The sequence below is a fragment of the Paralichthys olivaceus genome, chromosome 13 (genome assembly GCF_024713975.1).
Source record: "Paralichthys olivaceus isolate ysfri-2021 chromosome 13, ASM2471397v2, whole genome shotgun sequence".
Lineage (NCBI taxonomy): Eukaryota > Metazoa > Chordata > Actinopteri > Pleuronectiformes > Paralichthyidae > Paralichthys > Paralichthys olivaceus.
Genome location: NC_091105.1, coordinates 21,640,282 through 21,666,196, shown reverse-complemented (window position 1 = coordinate 21,666,196; position 25,915 = coordinate 21,640,282). Strand labels below are relative to the sequence as shown.

Genomic DNA, 25,915 nt, shown 5'->3' with positions numbered 1-25,915 from the left:
AGTCCCTGATATTATGATCCACATTTTGAGTATAACCAATGCTGCAGGGCTGTCTATGTCAGCCTTCTGCCAAATCTGATCCTAGGCCACCTTGTGAGCTCTTTGCTGCTTAGCCAATCACAATATTTGATGAATAGTGGGCAGTTACTTCTGCCTAGCAGCAACATCTGACTGTATGTGGCTGAGAGGTCGTCTCTGTTTAAATATGTTAGCTCGCTAACTCCAAAGTTGTCTGATTTACATTTTGTGTGTTATAAGCTGGGCTGCTATCACTAGCTGCTGGCAGGCCTATTTCCCAGTACCTCAATGGTGCCTGCACCTTTATTCCATGTTTGTCTCTTGGTCGGTCTGACCAATCACTGCATTTTATTCACCTTCTTTCTTGTCTCTACTTCACTGTCATTTTCTAAGCCCAATAATATGAATCTAGCATGGTCTGGATGAAGAGGAGGAAAAGGGATTTTATCTCTTGCTACTTGCAGCAGAAGTTAGAGATTTCCCAACAGTCAGTACCGAACATCAGAATTACATTTGACTGAGTCTAGCAGATTTCCTGTGATGGGATGTTGTTCTCTGCTGCAGTATCTCTGTGTCATTTAGGCTAATGAGATCACAGAGGTTTTGCAGAAAATGCTCATCTCCTGCAGTGTTAACTGGTAAAAGTGTCTGTTAGCAAACTGCTGGTATTGATTGGATACCGCCAAACAAAACACTTAATCACCACATGCGTATGTACTCCCACATATGCATCTCCATCAGATCTCCCCACATTAGAGGGAAACTCCTAAAGGCTCCACAGTCATTTCATCCTATTTTCATAACTCAGAGAAAATTAGAAGAGAAAGACATCTTGTTCTCTGGTAGAAAGTCATTTTTTTCTTTTTGCTTTAACCCTGCTATCCTAACCGCTTTATCTCCATGCTGAGTGAATTTTGACTTAAACTGATCCTGATGTGTGGCAAGTTAATCTGAATCCTTCTCCTAAACTGCTCATAGAGCAACATCTTGTATTGTCACGTAGAATCACATCTCAGAGCAAGACCTACTTTGATCTGATCGCTGCTTCAGTCATGGCTCTCTAATCCAGTTTTCCTATTTGACCCTCATTCTTAGCTCTGCTCTGCACATCATCTTTACTGAACAGTTTCTGTCCAACCTCCATAAACGCATGTTTTTTTGGGTTGGAAGCTAATTGTCTGGTCAGTGAATATTTGTAAGTTGACACAGTCCAACTAGTACGCAAGGGCTAAATGGCACAGTGGACGGATAACAGTGAGGGGTTCTCAGCCGACGTGGTCAGATCTGCCGTGTGCTCCTGGTTCCTAAAGAGGCCTGGAACGTGGCATTACGCCTCTGTTATCATGAGCTTTTTAAACACAGGCTCTGAAATCACTTAGGGAGCAGCTGCTTATTATTACACCAGGGTTTGTCTGTGTGATCTTATCTCATTGAAGACATTTTTTGTGGACTGCCTGGGTAAAGGAAAACATGGGCTAGACAAGCAAAAGGCTTATACCCTCAGCCACTCGCTGGCTGAAACCTCACTTTCAGTTTTTCTGAAGGGGCTACTGAGAAATCAAAGGCATGTAACAGAGCGTGATATTCGGTGTAAAGATGAATACACCTTTTACCCTGTGAGCTGATAATGTGATGCAGTTTGACACCAGGAAAGTCACCAAATTACTAGATTGAGACTTAAAATCAATACGTTTTAATAATACTTCCTCAATACTTTGTTCGTGAAATAGGTCTGTCTATATTTAGATTTTTTTTTCTGCATTAGTCAGCTGTAGCCCGTCCCAGCATGCTCTGAGTGAAAACTCAATCATGAAGCCAAAACATCAGCTATGTGATATATTTAGTATTGCCATTTTTGTTCATTGTTCACAGTGTGAAATGAAACATTCAATACTGTTAACTAGGTATCATATATATCATATATATCATATACACTATTTTTTTTAGCCATTATGGGTCAACATCATGATCATCTATATTGGAAATGTATGACTTTAAAAGATGTAGAAGCAGCCTAGTACACTAATAGTATACTACTACAGTAATACAGTAATATACTAATTCAGCATAATACTTTATTGTCCTTACCCGACATAAATTTCTCAGGAGTACTTAAGGAACTGTGCCTCACATGATGGAGGTTAAATTTAAGGTTCGTTTTTCTGGGGTGGGGGTTCCCTTATGCTGCAGGGAAAGTAACACCATCATTAGAGCCAAAAACAATGGGAGCTATACTTTCCGTAACATAACTGGAAACACCTTTACAGCTACACTTCAGCTGGCTTTCAATGAGGCCTGGGATGTGGCAGCCACTGTGCTAACTACCATCAGTGTTATGTTGCTGGTTCGTTCGCAATGACTTTTCGTTGCATAATGCCATTCTGTATGTCCATATATTATGTTCCTCAGGCTGTACTAGGCAAAGACTCCTTTCAGCAGCCGATGGACAGGTTGATATGGGTCATAAACAATATGCTGCAACTCCATGACATCCACAGACTTTCTTATCAGCCACCCAGAACAGGCCCCACACCAGTGTCTGTGGGTGTCAACCCACTGCTCAGCGCGGAAGATTTGTAGCAGCCGTAGCACAGTGTATTGCGTTATGTTCAGCCAAATCTGCGTGAATGCGGTGCAGTCATGCTCTTGCCTCAGTCACATTTCATAATACCTCGGTTTTAACATACATTACTGAGCCAAAGCATATTCTGTCATTTTGTATCAGTGGCTGAGAGAATTACGAGCTGAAAGGCGACTATCAGAGCTGTCTTTTATAAGAGAGAAAGTGTTGAGAAGGTCAGTGGTGGGGGTGTATTATGGACCCCCCACTGCTACACATACATCCACATACTTAAGCTACCAACCCAGTTGCCATATCCCACCGCAGTGCATAGAAACCCCAGATGTTTGCTGCCAACCAGCGACCAGTCTAATCACGGCCTGAGATTGCCAATATCCTGGATACATGGTTTAGAAATCACATCTTAATCAGTGCCAGTGTAATGTGCCACCAGAGACTCTTCTGTATGATGTAATCTTGAGAATAAAACGTTTATTGTGATTTTTTTGCTGCATATCAAAGAGGAAATCTGTGACCAGATGCAATTGTTGTGTTTGTCACATCAAATTAAGTCTGGAAGTGGAAGCTGATTGGATGTGTCTTTTCCAAGATTGTTTTAGTTTTAAAGCACATCGTGGAAATATTTTAAGGGGGGTAAGAGCAAAGCATCATGGGCCTCAGCCTGTGTAAAATAACTCAGGAGTTCTGCAACCTCTAGTTGGCAGCATTGGCAGCTCTCTCTCCCTCTTTGCCCCTCCACGTCTCTTAGTCAGGCTCTCCCTTTCTCGCTCTAATTCTAAGCTTGTGGATATTTCCATTGCACAGTCTAACCAACAAAAAGACCAGTTGCTTTTGGCCTTTGAGTTTTACCAGGGGACATTTAATCATCACAGCTTTAGTAACCGCACTTTCAGATTTGCCAGACAATACAATGGACCCAACAAACCAAGCCCTGCTCCCACGACAATTCAGCCAGACACAGAGTTGAATCAGGGTTTTTTTTCCTCGAAACAGTGCATAATTATGCATACTGTAGTGTGACTGGAAGAGCTGTCTGTGCCTGACTGTCTGAAGCTCGATCTGTCTGTGTGTATGCGGCAGCTTGCTGGGCAGATACAAGTGCAGACACTGGTGTATCATGGACTGTATTCCTTGGAGTGAAGAAGCTGTGAGGACCGCTGACACATCTGTCATCCCTGATCTCTCTCTGGAAGATGCTGATTGACAGGAACACCAACAAAGCTGCACCTAGCTTTATACCCGTGGGCGGATGAGCACCCATGTGGAAAAAAAAACAGCCTGGAGAGAGTTGGGATGAACATGGCAGCTCTGGCCTTTGCCACAAACTCCTGCCATCCGTAGCTCCACAAGACATGGCTGGGTGGCAGCGAGCAAGCCAAAGCTTCCATGTTAGCCAAACCCGAGCCTAGAGAGTAGGTCAGAGCTGTTCGATTCAGCTTGAAGGCGAAGGATGGAAAAAGAGGGCTTGTTTTCCCCCTCACACTGCCAGGCCTTTTACAACATGGACACTGCTGCTGTACAACATCAAGTCTGTTTAGTTTTCTCAAGGACATTCTCTCTGTATATTGATGAGTCGTCTGACACAGTTCACCTCCAGCTCACCTCACGTAAAAGACCATGTCTGGAACCTGAATCCTTCATAAAATTTCAAAGTCACTTAGGCATCCCAGTCAATATTCATTTGAATAAATGGAGAGATTACACATGGTGTGGTACGGCTGTGGAGGAACAGCAGGTGACTGGAGCTGAGATGAGGCTTTCAGTGTCTGATAGAATCAGTGTCCTCTCTGTCAAGACCACACCTGTGGGATCAGCTTCTGCCAAGCATGAGCCTATAGATCGCAAGTGACGCTCCGCGACTCAACTTTAAATTTTTCGACTTGCAAATTACATACATTTCAAGTCAGAATCGGACAAAAAAGGGTCAGAGCGGTGTGGCTAATGGTGCAGTAATGACAAGGTCTCTTTAAATGATGTTCCCTTTGACAGCCGAAACACAAGGCTTGTCCTGGTGTGTTCATAATATAACTCACAGCCAGAACCAGGCCGGGAGATAATGATGATAATGCGTTTAAGTCCCAGGAACACCGGGCCTTCAGTGGGATCTGATGACCTCATTATTTCTCATTAGTCTCCCTGAGGCACCTAGATGAAGACTTTAAAGGTGGTCCAGAGGTTAATCCTGCAGGCAGAACGAACCCGCTCCCCTGTATCTGTTTCTGAAACTGTCGGACAAGCTGCTTCACTGTCGATTTGGCTTGCAGACCATCCAGCTTTCAGTATGGGAGCTTCTCCTGTGTCACAGATAGCCCTCACTGCCCCAGATAGCCTTTTGCCTGATAACTGAACAGAGGGATGACTGTCTGTCATAGTGATCCCTTCCTACCCACCTCGTTCTCTGATGACCTCTGACCCTTAAGCTTTGCCTCCCCGCATTCTAAATCCCATGGTGCCGTATGGATGTGTCATCCACCTCATCAATCTCACATAGTGACGTTATTACTTATCTTCTATTTAGAAAACCGCATATCCGCACTTTCATACTAAATCTAAAACTGCAACCTAGAGTGATGTTTAAAATAAAGCATCATGTGCTACTGCTGCTGCAATGATACAGTATTTCACACATCTGGGTTGCTCGTATTTACTGTCAATAACTGAGGATTGCACAACAACCTCAATGCTTGAGAGTACTGCCAGATGTTCTTGCCCCCCCTTACCACATTTTTTTTGTTTTGGGAGCTGAAAGTCTCTCAGGTGATGACAGGCTTGGGAAATGTGAAGGGTAAAAGACAGCTTTGTGCTTTCCAATTAGCTTTGTGATTTATTAGCCTGCTCCCTGTATTGGGATTGTCTTGTATCAAATCCAAGCCTAACGGATTCATTTTCGCCCTGAAAGAAGAGGATGAGAGACATGAAAATGTATTTATATCTCCCTCAGACTCACGCATTCCATAGTAAAATCTCTACAGCACTTCAGTGATCCGAGACATGTGTTGAGATGCAAGATATAATGGAGCAATGCAGCGAGAGAAATACTGAGATGAGCTAAAAAATATCAGATAATTGAGTTAATAGCACAAACATTACATGAGAGGACAGTAAACTAGTGCAGGGATTAGTGAGTTATCGTCAGAATTTTATTTTCAGGATGTGTAGAGCAGCTTCATTACAGATTTGATTTATCTTCAGCCCTATCTGATTGGTATGTGCATTTGTGTGTGTCCATGGTTTGTTTAGACTGGGATGGAAAGCGTGAGACCAGAGTGAGTGGGCAGAGGCCATACTTTAGGGTTCAAAGTAAAGCGGGGAGGGACCCCCTCGTTTTGGAGGAATGTCGAGGAGGAGGCCTGATGGTTAGCTAGAGATGGTGTAATTAAGGGGTGTGATTGTGAGAACCTTCCCTTCCTTGGGCCTTGCAAGGGTCACAGATAAAAGAGCAACCCTTCAGCCTCTGTCGCTCTCACATGTGGAAAATCACTGTAATGCAGGTTAAGGCGTGGAGAAGCATACACACATTAATTCTCATTTGCATAAACGCATCAGAGGAGCGGCTTACACTCTACCTGAGAAGACCCACAGAAAGGAGATAGTGGCTGCGGGTTATAGATTGTGGCTCCCCAATACTGGGAGCCAATTGGGCCGACAGGGCTATAGAGCTTCTGAGGAGCGTTATAAATTAGACTGCACTGGGAGGCTCCTTCTAATCATGTGGGCCTGTGTGTCGCCCTGTTGGTGTGGCTGTTGTAATTTTGCCCTGTCTGACGTGCTATTTGCAGAGTAAGAGCTTGATGACACATCGAGACATATGAGCCTTTCTTTGCGAACGCGGCACTGTGCGTCATGTGCAGCGGCAGGGTGTGGCGTGGGAGGATAAGTGTGCTGTTGTGTTTCTGACTAAACGCATCAGCATTTGTTTGGCAAGGCGCCGCAAAATGTTGTTGCCTATCCCCCACGACTCACCCTTCAAAACCCACCTTCTCCCTTTTATATCATAGCCAAAACCGTAAGGATCCACACAGCTGGCCAGCTTTGTGATCATCAGCCATCATTCACACTCTAATGAAATCCTGACTACCAATAATCCTCAGTAATGGAAACAGACACAGATTGAACCAGTGAGGAGTGATAAAATAGCATATTAAGGACACTATTCAGCTCTAATGAGATGAATTCTTCCTGTTGCAGCCCGCCATTAGTTGAAAACATGTGAGCGAGTGTGTTTGTATCCGGCCTGTTACATGTCGGTGCAACCTGTTGAAAGAGGTCAGTGTGATACAATTTCTCACCGTCTCTTTTGTTGTGTTGTCACACAGTAGAGCTGCTCGCTCTGGACAAGAACAGGAAGATGGAAAAAAAAAAAAAAAAAACTCTGTCAGGCAAAACAAGTTTTCTGAAATATACTTAAGCCCTGGGGAGAAATGATTCACAGGGCATCGCCGACTTTTTTTGCAGGAGAGGCGGTATAATCCTTTCAAGAACCCCCTTCCCCAAACCCCTTAGCACTTGATCAACTCCAGATGAGAGGTTTGATCAGACCCTGACGAATCTCCTCTTTCTCTTATTCTTCTTTCTCCTCCAGGGTGCAGGATAGAGAACTGCGAGTCCTGCTTCAGTAAAGACTTCTGCACCAAGTGCAAGTTGGGTTTTTACCTACACAAAGGGCGGTGCTTTGACAAGTGCCCGGAGGGATTTGCTCCACTGGAGGAGACGATGGAGTGTGGAGGTACGTGAAACACAGATATGTACAAAACATAAAAAGATCCAGTTTCAAGAGTAGACAAACTTGTCTCTTAACACCATTCCTTACCTGTACACAGTATTTTATAACTTCTCAGCTGGCCTGCTTATTTTGGACCTGAAAACAAGCAGCTCAGCTGGGGCCACACAGAAAGAGGTTACAGCATCCCAGGAAAACTTCTTCAAACCTGTATTTAAGCTTGACCTAGGGTCTTTGAGTTGACCCTAAATGATGCTCCGCTGTGGTTTCACTGCACATCACTGCTCTTTTGTGTCTCTGCAGAGGGCTGTGAGGTGGGCCAGTGGAGTGAATGGGGAGCATGCACCAGGAGAAACAAAACCTGTGGCTATAAGTGGGGTCTGGAGACCCGGACGCGGCACATTGTAAAGAAACCACCGAAGGACACAATACCTTGTCCCACCATCGCCGAGTCCAGGATGTGCAAAATGGCCATGAGGCACTGCAGGAGAGGTGAGGATGTAGAACAGCCATACGTTAACATGTGATAGAAATATTTTGTGTGCTACACTAGTGTGGTGAACATTAAAGAAAACAGCCCACTCTTCCAATAGGAGAACTTATTCCCCCTCTCTCAGTTCCACCTGTCTTATGTAACCCCTGTGCCTTGCACTCAACCTTGTTTTCGAGTCTGTTTTTGAGGTGCACAGTGACGTGTCCGTGTGTGAAATATCAGTATTTTTCCATGGCGGCTCTCCTCGAGCCAACTCTTTTTGAATTCTTCAAAGTAAGAGCTGCAGGTTTCCTCAATGGCTGTCTCTGTTTCCTCCCATCAGCTTGAGGGATATTTGCGGTGCGTGCAGCGTGTATGTCGGGCCATTAACTCAAATGTGGAATTTCTCTGTCTGTGAATACAGCTAAGGGAAATATTTTTTTATTCAAGAAGTAAACCATTTCTCTCAGACGGTCCAAACACACCATTTGAGGTGATGGCCTCAGTTAGCAGTGCTTTTAAAATAAATGTCTTTTCCCTTAATGTACTTTTACGTCCCTCATAAACTCTGGATTAGGATAGGCCAAGTGTAAATATTTAATTCACCAAATAAGGAAGCAATTACAGTGGCAGATATCATTCAGGCTGTCGAAGAGAGAGAAACATTGTTTCACAGAAAGAGGAAAATATTCTAACCTCGCAGATTTCTCTCCATTTTTGGCCCAGAGTGTTGAATTGGAGGATCTTCTAGTGAAGTGGTGAAAGAGTAAATAAACTTGAAATAAACCCTGATAGTTTCTCATATTTCAGCACTACCAAGGCAGGCCCTGCACTCTGAGTTGGAAACTGTGATTCCATGGCACATTTATTTGCTAAATCCCTGTAGGGGAAATTCCTCCCCAACCCCCACGCACCCCTTCATGACTTTACCGTGCCTGCTTGACCTTTTCCAAGAAACTTTATGACCTTCTTTAATTAAAATTTGGCATTTTTGCACATGGTTACTGGCGTCAATTATGTGAAGCATGAAGTCACTGATGTGAAGTCGTTGTGAGGCCTAAATTGTGCACATAGCAGAGCCAAGTTTCTTCAGGCCTTTAGAAACCGGCCGTGGGCTCCCCATGTCCATCTTACTTGAAGCTAATGTTCCCTGGTGCTGCGGTCAGTGTAAACCTCTCAGTACAGTTCCTCATCCTGTAACTGTTACGTCTCAGGCCTCGCTTGTGTGGTTAAAAGTTGTGTGTAAAAGTGTCACTGTGTCTACATGTCAGGACTCTCTGGGCTTGTGAAGGGATGTGGTGGCCTGTTTAATAAAGTTACATTTTTAATGACCCCAAAAAACCCTCTCACACACCTCCTGCTTGACCTCTTGTGAAAAATACCCACTTGGCAAAAGCCAGTGAAATGCAAAACTCTTCAGTTCAAATAAATACGATGTAAAAATTTAAGCTGAGGTCGAGGGAGTGAGAAACACTCAGCAGATCCAGCGCCGTCACATGAGAGCTCGACTGAGTGACATTGTAAAATAATCACACGGCATGACTGATAATAAAGCATGGTCTAAGGAGAGGCCACTCTCTCAAATACAGGTGAACAGGAAGGAGGCCTGTGGAAGAAGATCAGTGGGTTCATGTACTGCATATATGACTGAGGTCATTATGAAATAACTCGCGAGGTGACCTTTGAAATTTCAAAGGACTTTGTAAACTATAGGCCCTGAGGGCAATGCAGCGTGGTCAATTTCATCTTTAGATATAATTTAGAAAACTGTAACCTCAGTGCATGTATTGTGCAGTCAGATAGAAATGTAAATACAGTATAAGAAGTGCTTAGAATGATGACTTGGAACTTAAGACGGTCCAAAAATCGACATTTTTATCATTTTTATCGGACACCAGATACCAATGTTTAGGACAGGCATAGGATTATATAACTGCAGCCCATAAAGATGCTGTGGATTAAATGGAGTCAGGAAAGAAGAGAAAGCAGCATGAAGGTGTACGCTATTTATGGCAATGCTTATCTCATTACCCTGTCTTGCATTTCTACATATCTACGAATTTAAATTACACTGGATGTCATTGAAAGATCCCCATTTTCCGGCTTAGCCGAGGCGCACAAGACAACATAAATGATCTTCTGCTTTTCCCTTCTTTGTCTGCAAAGATCCAATCCCTCTGTAAGACGTGTAGAGAAAGTAAAGCCCCTGTAAGTTAAATCATGATCCATTATATGGGAAATTTCCAAAAATGCACCGTTAGAGCAAGCGATAAAAAAAATGACTGTATCCGCCCCATTGTCCGGTTCTTCGCCAAAACTTAACAGTTTCCTTCTTCCCCAAATTTCATTGATATTGGTATGCGTGTTTTTGTCTAATCTTGCTGTAAAACAAGCCAACCAACATGGTCATGGCAAAAATCCTAACCTCCATGGCAGAGGTAATGAAATGTGTGGTAATACACTGTCAAACATTGTGTATCACCAACACCATCCATCCAACTGCCAACTTGCTTTTAAGCAACTTGTTGAAGTTTAAAAATTACACTGGAATTTAGTGTGAATATCTAGGCTCTCAGATATATTGAGGCACTCTAATTGCAATGACATCTGTATTCATGACAATGCAGGAAGGCTGTAGAGGACAGATATGTCACAAGGCTTTATGGCTTGCTTGTTGGTTTTTGGTGATGACAATAAACGTCTGCACCATTTTTTATTTGGAAACCATGGTCCCCTCGCTACTAATGACAAAACTTTCATAAACATCAAAATGTTCACAATGTCAAATTCCACTATTTCCATCCAGCTTCTTGAATTTATGAATCCTTTCTGTAATACTTGAATGAAAACTGTGCTACGATCTCATCTTGTCTCGTAGCTGCTTGGCTGGCATGTGTGTCAGGCATTTGCATTTTACCCTGGAGACGATAAAATACTCCTATCAACCTGTTCCCTGGAGTGGTGCTCTGAACAGGCCATAAACAATAAAGAGACTTTATTAATAGCTGCTCCGGCCCTATCAGCATCGACAGACTGGGTTCCCCCTCTCTCTGTCTTGTGAGCTGATGGGAGGAGAGGAGAGGAAAGGTGAGGAGAGTGATGACACTGCAGTGCTCAGCGGCTCCATATTGATGCCATTAAGTAATTCCCTACAGAGATTTCCCAGCAACCCCTGTCATCAGATTCACTGGTGTACAAACAGACTTATTTTTTCCCATGCCCTTCATTGCTTATCAATCCATCTGCGTACTTTTCCCTTTATTTCCCTCTTTTACCCACCCACTCTACTATAATCCTTGAACTACAGCTGCTTCTGTCATGTCAGTGACATCGGATGTTGTGTAAACAACTTAAAATGTTAAAGCCCGCGAAACTCCTGCTCTCAATGTAATCCCCGATTTGGGATTTAAGAGGGAGTAAAGTCTAACACAAGTGCACCAATGCAACCTGGGCTAATTTCCGACAGTTTAACAAATCGGCTTTCAGATTCTCTGACGGCACAAAAGTCTCTGTAGTGGTAGCAGACAGGAGGAACACTCTGTTCAGCACCGTTTGCCTGATTTGTAGGTAGAAGTAGTCTTTAGAAGGGCGTTTGCTGTGGAGGAGTTGGCCAGGCCCCAAGTTAACCCAACCAAGAACAGGAGTTTTACAATATGAAGTTATGAGTTATAAAAACTTTACAGCTTAGCAAATTTTGGAACTGATAACAGAAACATATTTAAGACTCGGTTTTCCAGAACAATGCAGCTCAATTTACAATCAAAATGCTTCTACGAGCCCATGAAGACTTACACTTACCCTGCTGACAACATGGAAAGAAAATGAAGAAAAGCTGAAAGAGGCAGAGGGAGGAAGAATGGGAGGAAAAGGAACACACAGTGATTATCTTTGGCCATCGAATTATGTACCTGTACTTGGACAGGCATTTGTGGAAGTATTGATCTCTGGTGTGTGTAACCAGAGAAACCATTTCTGCTGTAGGGCTCAGCTGAGGCCAAGCCCTTCGTCCCATCAGTCATCTGAGTGCTTGGATCCAGCCACCGCAAATACTGACTGTCATAACTTCTGTGTGCAGTTTATGTTTATACTGTAACAGTGATAACTGCCTCTTCTAGTCACCATTCTCAGTCCATTCCCACTGCCATCAATTTGAAACCTTGGATAAACACGTTCTCTTACATTCTGTGGCCGGGGTAAAGAAGAGGATAAATCCAATTAATTCTTCCTCCGCACTGTGAAATCTTGAAGGCCACAAGCTCTTTGTGTCTGTTTAAGGCCACTGGAGAAGACAGTGAGGCAGACAGTTGTTTAAATTACCCCAAAACACCTACAGTCTGGTGCTGGGGACCAAAGTGAACCCAGATCCACCCCAGATTGACCAGACCTCAGATTTTGTTGACTGATGAGAAGCCAGTCTGGTTCTGCGGTGAATCCACAGTGCTGTGGACCTCCTGGTCCTCGCCGTCTGCGAACCATCTGCTGCAAAGTCTCTGCTCCTGTAAAATGATGCACAGAGCAATAGTGATTGCCTAAAAGAGGAAGCGCAGCCACCTCGTCTGTAACGCATACAGCTCTACACACCAAACAACTCCGATTTCTGGCAGTCTTTGCATACGAGTGAGCAGTTAAGGCTCATGCATGCGTATGAGCGTGTGACACACAATTTTGGTGTTTACACTTGCTGGGCCAAGAGGTTTGAGCTCTGGCAAAAGATGCCGTTTACTTCTTTTCATTTTAGTTACGCACTCAGCATGATCACATCTGAGTCTGGCCTGTGTTTGGCTTGGAAACCCATCATCCAAACACATTTCTGGATGTGTTTTTGTCAGATGTAGCCTTATAGCATCAGGCTCACTTTTTTCTAGATCAGACACATGCTTTCAACTTGAGGTTAATTGATGGAGCATGCTCTTCTTTTCTCAACAGAAGGTCTCATGGTGCCGTTTGTCCAAGCCATCCGAGCACTGCTCGAGCCACCACTCTGAACTCTACCCAAAGCATTTTAGATCAGAGGTTTGCACTTCTGCTTCTTCATATACTTATCTCATTATTCCAATTAATGTTAGCTGGGTGTGCTCTACGGGAAGTCACTACATTTGGATGGGAGAGCTGGTACACAGATGACAAGTCCCGCTCCAATTTCTGCCACAGTGGAATGAGGGTGGTGATTAACGGCGATCTCTGGCCTGGGTAATATCACGGACAATCCAGATCAGTTCTTCCCGCCAGCGGGAGCTGAGTGCGAAGCATTTTCCCAGGACAGAAGGAGAGCACTAATTGGCAGCCGCCCTGTCATTGTGATTATGTGTGCCTCACACCGCTGCCTGTTGTGACTGGGGGAGTCATGGCTTAATCTTCATTTAATAAGGCTGCTCCATAGGGGCCGACACAGTAGCTGGTGAGAAGGCCTCAGAGGTACGCTGAGTGCCACCTTTGAACAGCATCAATGGCCTGGGCTGGGGTCTGGCTGAACGACCGATAACCGATCATTTCCCCATGCTGTACACACGGCAATGAAACTGTGAAGCTGAGATGATGGAGAGTGCTGTGGAAGCCTTGCGCTGTGCTGCACTGAAAAATAGTTTGGGTGAAGAGGAAAGACACATCAACCTGTCATTGACTTGGCCAGGTCCTGCATCTTGATGCCAATGGCAGTTATGGTCATCGCTGCGGTCACAGTCACAAATTAACACAAGTTCTGTTTCAGCTATCCCCTATTCGCAAATCTCCATCTCCAGCCATATATTATTCTTTTTCCTCTCCATCTGTCTCCACACTTATGTTTTATATCTCCTCCTAACCAGATGAAAATTGATTATCTAGACTCATGTCTGGACAGACGATCAACACTTGCTTTATACTGATCGTCTCAAACCAAACTTTAGGGTTTCATTTTCTGCCTCTCGTGCATTGTAGTAGTGTTAAATCTTCAGAAGAGAAAGTCATTAACAGTAGTCTCTGAGAGTTCTCTGTGCTGGGTACATTCCTTATTGGGGGTGGGGGTGGGGGGTGATGCTGGAAGCTGGGAGGAGGAGGAGGAGGAGAAAGATGAGAGGGGGGGTCTTTGATTAACTTCCCACTAAGTGCCCCTGCTCTGACCAAAATAAATATGGATGCTGTCATTTTGTCAGCAACTGCCTTCAGAGAGCAATATTTGAAACACCCCATGATCCTGCTGGCTTTTATATGGAGAATCCATCGTCATACCACAGGCATGAGCCATAAACATGTGGAGGCCTTTCAAAGACCAGGGGGTGGAGGGAGGGAGGGAGGGAGGGAGGTGGAAGAGGAGGGGTCAGCGGCACTCAATGGGGTTTCATACTCCACATTATTGTCATCTGGTCTTTTCCAAGCAGGAAGAAAGAGGAGGGGTGTAGTGAAGGTTTTTTTTTCTTCACACTCTTTGGACCAGTTGAGTTGTGGTTTTGCTGAGCTGCCTTTTGTAGATATGTGTACGCACATTAGATGCAGCCGTGCTCTTATTTGTTTGACTCACTTTACTGGGAAGTGTGCATTGGTTCCAGTGTTTTCCCCAAGTCGTCATAACTTGATATTTGATCTCTTCTGCGTCTCTAAGTTGCATAGTTTTTTAAAATAATGACCAATCAATCACTGGCTTTTGAAAACCTGAATATCCTTGCACATATTGCTTAGAGTGTGACTTTGTCAAAGAGAAGAAAACTGTGTTGGTAGCGAGGCTTCGGCTGTCATCTTCTGGCAGAGGAAATGAGGCATATGGGCTGACATCAACAGCCCCCCTTAAAAAACAGACGCACACAAACAAACAAAGTGGCAGCAAAATGGTGTGGGGAGAGGAAGAAGGCGGAGGATGTGGAGGGGCAGATACTGTACTGAAGAGAAATGTTTTCTCATGCCCCCATAAACAGGAGCTATTCCACCCGCTGTGCAGTATATGAGCTGATACTGCCAATGACACGGCCCGGGCCGTTACGCAGACTGTTGCTGAATGTTCCCTCGATGGGCAGTTTGTGCTGTTCCACCCTGTGATTTTTTCTTTTTTTTTTCAAGACATGGTCTGTGTCTTTACAGGGATGGATGACAACAGCTTGGGATGAGATCTTTGAAGTAGTGTTCAACTGGTATTTAGAGCTCCTGTAAAACATCTAATGACCACCAGCCAGAGATGTCCACTTGTTATACCACATATTGCCCCTGACCACAGTTGGTGATAATCGCCTTATTTTATAGATTTCTGAACGGAGAAATCAATATAGTGAGGTGCTAAAGGATTTTACAGGACAGCTTCTGGAGTGGTACTCTGTAAAAAATGTAATGAAACCTGCTGCACCTGCACTAAAATGTTTAATGAGAATGGATTTGGATCGTGCCATGATGGTCCAAATCTAGTTTTGGATACTCTACTTTATAAGAGGTTTTTGAAGCAGGATCAAATATCAAATGCAGGTGCAGAGTATCATCTGTTTTCTCCCTCAGTGTTGTCCAAAAATTTCACAGTCCTCATTTCAGTCTAACCCCTAGTTTGAAGTGTCGGGTTTCGATAACTTGAACTGGTCAGAGTGGAATCAGTCTGCACCTCCTCTCCCTGTCTGCCAGACCTCCCCGCCGCCCCTGCTGCCAGCTCTCCTGTGGGCCGCAAACGCTTTCATCAGCGAGCAGACGAAGATGCGCGCAAACACACACACATTTATGCAGCAAGGGTGTCAGAAACGTAACAGACACAGACAAACAGTAAAACAGACCTCACAGGCAGAGCAAGTCACAGAATATCTACTCTTTTCCTCGTCCCTGTTTCCATTCTCTTCCTACCATCTTGCCCTCGAATGACACTCTCTTGCTTATGTATCACATATCACAGTGCGTGGCTGTTTGAGGAACAATGTGCACGCCACAGAGGAGGGATGTGTTGGCGCGTGGCACACATTGTTCAAAACAGTGCTCCCTGCACCGGAGTCCTCCCACTCCAGTGGTCTGGCTGGAGGAGAAAAAGAAGGAAGGCGAGGAATCGAACAGGGAAGCCTGAAACATCTGGTGCACAGTTGCACTGGCTCATCCACCAGAGGCTCAGCTCCTTTCCTCTCCTCTCCTCTCCTCTCCTCTCCTCTCCTCTCCTCTCCTCTCCACTCATCTCCTTTCCGCTCTTCTCCTCTCATCTCCTTTCCGCTCCTCTCCTCTCCTTCCCTTGCGGGCGTCTTTATAGAGACATCACAGTTTTAATTACAGCTGGTGATTTAGAGAGAGGCTGTGGCTTCTGACCCACTCACGCGTGGACCAACTACAGACATGCAGACACAACAAGACAGCAAGTTTAGGCTTGCTGGCCCTTGGCTGTGTGTAAGTCTGAGAGGGGAGAGAGAGAGAGAGAGTGTGTGTGTGTGTGTGTGTGTGTGTGAACTTGCAGTGACAAACACAGGAGTAGGGTGCAGACAAAGAACAGAGCCATTAGTGGTAAGTAGAGGCCAGGGCCATCTTACCAAGGCTGTGGAGCACTAGGTCTATACTCTCATCAACATGAAACAGCAACAGCCCCAAGGTGATGTCACAGGTTATCAATTTCCCTCTAAAGGAGCAAATGCATCATCACAGGCTTGTGATCTGAACAAGTTTTCTCACTGTATCAAAAAGAAAAAACACTGGTCTGGAGCCAGTGGAGGCAGTATTTATACATTCGGAATTACACATTTAAACCTGCTTTAATTGATTTAGTTGCCCACTTGGGGGCAGTACACCAACCTGCAAACTGCTATATTATCTGCTAACTAGAGTGGGACTGTGCAGACTGCATATCTCCACAAAAGGCCCGGCAGTCCCCTTATTATTTCAGTTCACTAAATCTAGATTATTAGTTTGATCTGTGCCAAATTGCAATACATACAATACAATACAATACATTCAAGAGAACAGTATATTACTGTAATTTTAAGCAGTCGTAGGTAGAACAGGAATGATTATTGAGCCTAGGTATGTGCTCATTTTTTTCTAATTTCTGCATCACGTAATCTTTTTTAAACTTGTGATATTTGTGGGTATGTAGGTGCTCATTTACTGGTATTTGCAATTGACTCCATATAATTTTCAAAATGTGTTTCAAGATTTTGAGTCTTCCGTCATGCGTCATGCCATGTACACCTTATTGCCTTTTCAGAGCACATAACCTGATTGCTCGAAGGACAATCTTACGATATGATTGAGTGGTTGGTGTCATGAAACCAAACCCGCTCCAGGTACCATGTCAAATACCTTAAAATATATATGCTGCTATCGGCTGGTTGGAGAGGTTCAGGGCCTTGATCCTGACAGGCCTTGAGACAGTTCTTTCGGATTAGTGGGAGCTTAACTCTCCCTTTGATTTGATTCCTTTCTCCTTCCCCGACTGCATCTCTGACAGATGCTTCGCTTCTGCCTTCTGGAGTACACAGACCTCTCCTCGGCGAGGTGAGACCCTGAAATGACCGTTGAAATTGCACTGTAATCATACGCTGCTAAAAACAAGAAGGAAATGTCTGCCATATGCCTTAAAAAGCCCTCTGTTTGTGTTTTAGTGAGTTGAAGGGGTATTATTGACAAGAGCGGGAGAGATGTGCCTGCATAGAAGACCTGAGTAGCGGTGACTCTTATTGCCCGTGTCTGTGATCACGTCTGTCAGAGCCACTCAGCTGTCTGTCTGCCTGGTGTTTGACAAGTGTTTGATGCAGCACAGGCCTTAGAGAGGATCAAGCCCTTCCTGAATTGGCTTTACCTCTCTCCCTGTGCAACAGGATCTCTGCAAACACATCAAACACCCCCTTTCCCCCAGCCACCACCACCCCTTTCTTCCTATGAACTATTTTTATCAAAAAATATGTTCAGTCTGTTGGCTCATCAGAGGAGTCTGAACAACAGTGTCCTCTGAGAGTTAGTCCAACAATCAAAGAAAACAAAAAGTGCCGGCCAGACTTGATTCCCTCATCACTGGCCATTGCACGGGGATTGCAGCATGATCCTGATGGCCCCTGTCTCTGTTTTGGTGTCTAAGCCCGTCTGACTTAGCTTGGCTCCCCGCTCGTTAGGGTCTGGTCCTGTTTTGGGACAGTTGTGCTCCATGTCCAAACATGTGAGGGATTTCCTCCTGGAGTCTCCCACTAGAGAGAAGGGGGGATGAAAGGACTTGTGCAGAAATGAGATATAAAGAGGGAGTCATGCTGGACAATTTCCTCCTATATCCTCCCCCTGTTCCCTGAGAGACTCACTGAGACCAGGAGGATGCAGACTAGGTGGAATTACAGAACAAAGTGTATGTGCATTCGAAAACACTAATGCATATTGTTGTACACATGCACAGTGGACATATGCTAACTGTGTGGATCACACATTTTTGTGCTTTTACTTGAGTGTTGATTTGCTAACTTTTTATTAGGAAGCTGATACTTGCAGAATAAAAGTGAAGAAATAGTTGTTCTTGTTGGGAGTCTTATTATTTGGAGCAAAAGGACAACTATAACATTATACTTTTATTACAATGTAACATCACCTGCTTAGCCTGTGGCTACTAATGTTGTTTTAGCATTCAAGGCTGGTTCTTCACAAGCCACATCCACACTAGGCCACAACATTTGAGTCTTAAAAAACATTGCTACTGCCACGTGTACACCACAACTTCAGAGTTTGTGAGCACATAAAAACAGAGAAGGCTGTGTTGTTGTATGGACGGGCAAAAACCTTGACGTTTGGAAACAATGACACAGTTACCCACATTCACGTCCTGATAAATTATTTTCATCCACGATTCCACCACCAGTGGTGAACTCAAAATGTTGTAGTATTTTTTTCTAAATAAATAACATACTGCTAAGAAGACAAAACCTTTTTAAAAAGCAAGCACATGCCTAGCGTACATGAATGGTTACGTGATATGTGTTTTCAGGGATTTTAGAATGAACATGGATAGGGCTTAAACATTTTGTGGGCAGAAATTGTTTTAGTTTTAAAATTAAGAAGTTGATGGATGTAGCCACAGTTGAGAAATACTGTACAATACAGCCGATGTTAATGCAGCCTGGAATTGCAAAAATTGATGAAGTGATGAAGTGCTTTTTGGCCTTGGAAGCAAGTAACCTTGATAGCTGTAAGTAAGCTATTGAGTGTATCTTATTTTAGTTATGCACTGCCTGGCTGACAGTGTACTAGTAGTTAACTGTGCTGACAAATTGTTTATGGAAACCCCCCTCCACCTCATAACCCCGCAGGGATGCAGAAAGCCTCTTACTGTTAGTCTACCTTATTGCATCCCCCCCTCATGGCTGTGTTAACAACCATTTTATTCCTCTCCATAAAGTGGAGCTAGTGTGCTATAATGCAAAAGGATTGTTCATGAAGACTTAAAAGGCTCATGGGTTGGGGCTCAGCCAGGGCCAGGGCCCTTTGTTGGGGGTTGACCCCCTATTTTTACTTGAGGCTCCGACTCAACAGATCCTGGAAATTCTGATTCCCCTCCAAATGTTTGTTTAATAGTGCAAAGAGATCATGTCTATGGCAGGATGTGTGCTTCCTGCCTGAATCCACTGTCAGGGTGAATTTAGAAGGTGCACACTTGGAGGAAGCTTGGTGATGTCCTCTGTAGTGAGTGTATATCAGTCCATGGATGACAAGCCTGATTTGCTGTGAAATAGAAAGTGTAAACACTAAACTGAACTGTCAAGCTTTTATTAGCTTGTACTTCTTAATGGTATTGCTAAGATAATGTATTGTAATGTAATGTATAACTGCATTGAGCTGTTGCGGTAAGTAATAGTGCAGGTAATCACTGTAAAAACATGAAAATGTAGATGACTCTTAGAACAGAAGAGCGCCAGAACAGCTTGTTATCAAATATTAAATAGAACCAATAAATTCATGATGGATCCTGTGTCAGTTGAAAATTATTAATTTCATCAGCCCAAACCAATACACTGATCGGGAACTAAGATGGATGACTATCATAACTCTGAGAGGCACTTCCTGCTTTATATCACAGCATATGGGAATTATAAGATGGATCAAAGCCTTTGTAGAGATCTCATCTTGATAAAGAAGCTATGGAAATGAAAGCAGAATGCGAGGAGCCTTTCTATCCTTGAGTAACGACAAACAGAGTTCACATCTGTAATAACTTCCCAGCCAGAATGATGAATCTGCTACTGTGTATCCCGGAAGGTTTCATGAGCTTTGGATCTGCGGACACATTTGAAACCACTCCCTCATATGCTGCAGCTATCTCCAGCTCGCTCTGCGTCGTCTCCGTGCATGCAACAAATATAAAAACACAGACCCACACCCGCAGTTAGCCTTCAGTTAACATCAGTGCGGGGCCTCCCTTTGATAAGTGCTGAGCTTTATATTTTTCTCATCAGAAATGAAACACAACATTAACCCATTCATTAAGGTCAACTAAAGCTAATTATCCCTCATTTACCCAAGTGCCCGTGGGGCTGGAGAGCCCCATATACTTAGGCCCAGATGTGTCGATGAGTCAGTCAGGGGAGATAGCAGACCACAGAGGGGGGCTGCTCACTCTTCTCTGAGTCGTGCGGTTTCAAGGCGCATCAGCCTCAGCCAGTCGTGAGGCCTGTTCCCTGCCTGGCTGCTGACGTTACCCTCATGACACCATGCAAAGCCACTGCAATACAGCGAGCGTTCATTTAGTGGAAAAAGAGTCGATAATTATCAGTTATACGCCTTGATTCAGAACTGAAAAATGAAGAGTGACTATCATACCTCATGAGCTGGCACACTGAGTGACTGTTGCAGAGGCTGAGTCACATGAACAGCAGGCTGCCACTCGGGTGACCTCTCATTGCTCCAGGGGGCGACACTGTGCGTATTAAACTACAAGCTTCCACATTTTGGCAGCTTCCACTGGAAGTGGGGAAACCGTAACAGTTGGCAGGATGTCATAGCCCAGAAACCATATCACGTCATGTGATTTAACTCCTCAGACCTAATTTCTTCTTCCCAGTGTCTGGTACCTCCACCAGACGTTTAGAAATAATGGCTGAACCACTTTACCGCGAGGATGATGAAATCTAGCCCTTGTTGCTGAGACCAGTTGTCTGGGGATGAGGCATCTGCTCGCTGCAGCTTAGGAGAGCCATTTACAGTTTGAGGTGAAGTTTGCGTGAAACTCTTTCAGTAGGTGGTGAATATGGTGTGATGAGATGCTCTTCCCTGTTGGATATCTGCTTTGCAATTTAGACAAAATGTGGTTTTTCTGTAGCTTGTTTTATATGATTAGATAAGAAACCATCTGGTTCAGTGTGGAGCCATTTTAACTTCCCTATTACAAAGAGTTAGAGCTGCAGTAGCCATGTTTGCAGCAGTATCCAGCAAAAGTCAATGCACTTCACAAATTCATGAAAATTAGACATTGATCATGTTAGTCAACATGTCTGCCATCCCTTCTGTCTGCTGTTGTTAATGTCAAAAGCAAGGTCAGAAAACAAGCATCTTTATTGTGAATCAGGTGAATTGAAAAGCTTTAGTTCCACTGGAGAAATTAAAAATGTACATGAAACAAAAAGTTCTACATATTTGGTTGTATTTGTGTTTTCTTTTATTCATTATTGATAATACAATTTATGGTTAACCTGTCAAATATCAAGCCTTAATTTAATTTCTTTGTCAGTAGAAAAATGTATTGAGCTCTATAAATTAATATTGTTAATTTTCTTCCTGGACTTCCTGAGCGATGCTTGCCGTCACCTGTACTGGAGCGGCTAATACCTGAAAAACAGTAGGCTGGTTGTTGGTTAAGCCTCAGTTTCCTGTTTTGAAGCTTGTTAAATAGCAAAGATGTGATGTTGTTCTGGAAGCTGTTGTTTCATAGTTCATAGAACTGAACATGTGACTAGTCATTAAAATGATTACATTTGTTGCTTAGCAATTGAATTGTCTTGTCTTGTATAAGGAACGACAAACCAATTCAACTTCTTAATGAATTTGCTCAACATCACACAGACGATTATAGAGCTTTAATGAGTAGCTTCAGAGCAACACTGAAGACCTACTGTATATTGGTCGTAATTTAGAGGCTTACAATGCAGTGCTGACATGCCATGCTGCATCAAAGTGTACGTTGGAAAGCAGATAAATCATAACGGCAGTTTCCAAACTTTTGTGATGGGAAACTGTGTTAGTGTTTAAGTTAATGTTCAGTCGAGGAAATGGCTCTGGAAAGCAAGAACCAATTTTTTTGGAAGTTGGCCTAATTTCACATCTGTCATGGAAGGTTTCCACTTGATAACCTACCTTGGAACGCTCAAGCCATAGGTGGTAACCTAAACGGCACAAGGGAGCAGTTACCATATTGTGTAATGCAGCAGAGCATGACTTTGGGCTCGGAGCTCAAACTTTAATGGAGAACAACTTTAATGTGCTTGGTCATCATCTGTTCTGTTACCTTCCAGGATAGGCTGCAGCTGCTTCTTGTTCGTGTGATCGACCTTCTCTGGAGGGGAAAAAGCGTGCTGTCTGCACTGACCATCCAGCGTATTAATCACCGTGCCAGTCATGCATGTTTGGCTGGGACTTCTGCGCTTAAAGACGTTAATCTCCGAGTCGGATTTTCGCTTTAACTTATTGTCAGTGAAACGAAGCATCAGAGAGCGGAGCGGTGAGCTAACCTGCTTTTTTAATCTTCTGCGCGCGGATCTTCCGCTGGGTCATAGATGAGAAAATAATGACCGACCTAATCCCAACATTAGCTTTTTAAATCGGAATGTGTATGTTTTAAATCATTCTCGCCTAGCAGTGCAGTGATAGTAAGCAGAGCACAGGGGAAAGGGAATGACAGGATGAAAGAGTGAATGAAAGAGTGTGATCTAGAGTAACCTTGTTAGGGCTAAGTGATGCTGTGCAGATAGCCTCTTGTCAGTTGGTTGGCAAGATGAGCTTTGTGTAAATGATTGTCCTCTCCGTCAAAAGGCTGAATTATTTTTTCCTACATCTGACGTCTGTGTCTCTGCCGCAGTAATATCATAGCTTATTCACTCTGTCCAGATCTGTATCTGGTTCTGCCTTTTTTACTCTTAAGCATTATTTTCATCTGTATCATGTTCTCCTCCTCCTCGGGTGTCAAATCAGCCTTCTGCAGCGTTTCCCTGCAGGCGGACAACAGCACAAAGCACCATGAAACGTTTTTGGCCTACCTCCGGCCTACGCCTTCATGACCGTTGGGTCACTTGAGGTCGCCCAAATGTGTCCCACCTATAAATTAAGTGAAAACTAAGTTCAGCGGCAGCGGCATAGATCAGTGTCAGAGTCCGTAACCTTTTCCCAGACAGAGGAGTTGTCGCTGTGTGTGAGCAACGAGAGCGCTGGCTGGCTACAGATCCTTTCCCCTTCACAGCATTATAAATGTATGTGTGAGGAGGCCCTTAATGGCTGCTAATCCAATTTCTGCCACTGAAATCAAATCTCACTGGCGCCAGTAGTTCTCTCCTTCCCTCACAAATAATGGCCTCCGCTTTGGCTTGTTTATGAAAAAGACAAGCCGGCGAAAAATTCCCCCTGGCTTTACCTTCCTTAAATCCACCCAAATCTTCTTCAAAATTGTTTGGATTATTATTTTTTTGCCTGCCCTCCACCCACCTCTCTGTGTCCAATAAAAAGTTATTAATTGACTGTCTGCGTGGAGCGGAGGGACAGGGTAACAGGAGAGCAGGGTACAGTTTTCATCAGTATAGGATCCCATTTACCGTATGTCTTAATGCCTCCTTGAGGTCACCCATTGATTTTTCAAAAAACCGCAAGCGATGGAGATAAGATTAGGCCTTCAATTCCTGCAATGCCGATGGGGCCGTTAGTGGATGAAATCACTTGGCCTGTGCCGACCATTGCTGCACTGCTCACTTCTAGTGGGTCATGGCCTCTTTGATTATTGGGTAACATATAGATAACCCCACACCAGCCTCAGGGCCAACAAAGTAGTAAAGTCTATTTTATTTAAAGGAGAAATCTCTGACTAAAAGGTCTGATTTCAGAGGAATACGAAACTGTTTCATGTTGCAAACCTTCCCTCCTATAAATTTATACATATTCTTGAGTTTGGTCGCCCTTTCCAAAACAAAGATATTAGCTCTGACACCGATGATGGGAGCTTTGGCTTTGGCTTCCTTCTCCCTGGATATGGATTTGACTGATTATCTTTCAGTGCATCAGTTGGACAAGTGGTCATATTGCCGTTCCGCAAGGAGATATTATTCTGGAGTGCAAGCCTAATAATATGATACGTATAATAGCGCTTAACTCTGAGTTGGATCTGCACCATGCAGTCAGCTCTATTATTGCTGAGAGCCTCAAATAGCATCGCAGGGACATGGAGGGGAAAGGGAGAGCAAGGATGATGGGGAAGAAAAAGCGCTAGATCCTGACTGGCTTTGAGAGGTTATTGAGGAACGTCCACCACAGTGCGTGCGGAGGAGTTTTAATATCTTTTTTCTCTCGCTGGTTTGGCAGCTAAAACGATTGGAAATGACACTAAGTATTTCTCAAGCTCACATAGGTGACATAGAGGATGAAAATTACTGAGGCACAGGCATAAAAGCCGTGTATATCACTCACACATGCATGTGCACACACACACACACACGCTCGCATACATAAAAGAATTCCGCAAAGGTCATTTTTGACAGCGGTAAACAACTACCCCACCGCAGCCTCTGCTTCTGATTCACAAAAACAAAACATTTTGATTTGCTCTTGAGATTTCTGTTTGTTTGTTTGATTTACATTTAATTTCCAACTCAGACACAAATGTCAAGCTGGCAGAGAGAGATCGTATCTATGAAGGGAAACTAAACATTGGTGAAATTATGGTTTGCTGCTGTGATAGTAAATGCCGCCAGAACGGAAAGAGAAGTATAAAGAAGGTTTATAATTTCCTGATAAAAGCCATATTCTTTTTTGATTCGATCCATACTTTGCCAGTTACGAGGCTGAACAAAGACAGAGAATGATTTGAAACCTCCTGTGCCTTCCAAGACAAAATTATCTTTACATGCTCTAAGATTTATGAATTTGTACTTGGTTTTGAAACCAATTGAGATGACTTAATCATTTCTTTCCAGGCAAATTAAACTGTTTCCTCTGTGAACTCTGGTAATCAGTTCAAGTGATTACATTGGTCGTAAATAGGAGATGATGAAAGCTCAGTGTTCGGGTGCACAGGGCCCTGAGGAAAGGCAAAATGGGAGTTCTTGGGCAGATATGATGGACCATCTCACCAGGACTGGATCAGATACTGGGGGAAGGGGCTTGTGTGGGGATTGGTTGCCCTCTAGCTGTCAGCCCTGAGATTGGGTTATGAAATATGGTCTGAAAATGCTGAGGAGGTGAGTTTATGACGTGTCATTAGTTCCTTTAGGGAGTTTAAGCTGAAGGTGGAGAGACATAATTCTGTTTGAGTATTGAAAAGTCTGATAAGTGTTGAGTTTTTACAGGAAAACTGGTGGCTCATATAAATCTGATTTTATATCTACTTAGCAGACAAAATAAATCTTCCAGGGTGGGTCGGAGCCTGTGATGGCTTTGGGTTAGGGCTTTTCTGCCGAGCAGAGCTGCAGAATAGAGACGAGCTGTCAGTAACCCCAGTTATTGTACAATATCCAGAATCTGGTCAGGATACAATTTTAGAGGGATGACTGGAAAACATCAGGGTTCAGCTTATGGGATGTTGTTTGGTTCCTGCTATAAAGACTTCCATAATGTTGTTTTGTATATTCCGTGTGCGACATGATAATTCGATTTTTATACTTTTGACAGCTGTCATCAGCCTACAGAGAAAGACACAACAAGGAACACACACACAAAAGACAGTTTTGCACGACAAAGGCAGACACCAATAACTACTGAGGGAGGAAGTTGGGAAAGAGTTTTCAGGCTGGATGGCAAAGTGCTTAACTTGTTGTTTTTTAAGTTGATGATTTTACCACCAACCTCCCAAAAAATATAATATAAATAAATATAAAATATGACGATTTTAGTATTTATTAAATGCAGGAAAAATGTAGTTTTGTGAAATGTTTTTTTGCACTGTGCTATAGGTGCCTCTCTATCCCTCTACTATTAATGTTTTATGTAATATGCCACTGTAATAACCACTAAAGCACATAAATCCTTCTAAATTCAAAAG

At 43.6% G+C, this 25,915-nt stretch overlaps 1 protein-coding gene across 1 annotated transcript in view; it reads left to right on the top strand.

Moving 5' to 3' along the window:
* Positions 1 to 25,915, top strand: part of rspo2 (R-spondin 2) — a 56,091-nt gene that overhangs the window by 25,084 nt on the left and 5,092 nt on the right. Inside the window, exons 4-5 of the mRNA XM_069537668.1 lie at positions 7,182 to 7,325; positions 7,623 to 7,811. Of these exons, the coding sequence (XP_069393769.1) occupies positions 7,182 to 7,325; positions 7,623 to 7,811 (333 nt within the window). The remainder of the gene's footprint in view (positions 1 to 7,181; positions 7,326 to 7,622; positions 7,812 to 25,915) is intronic.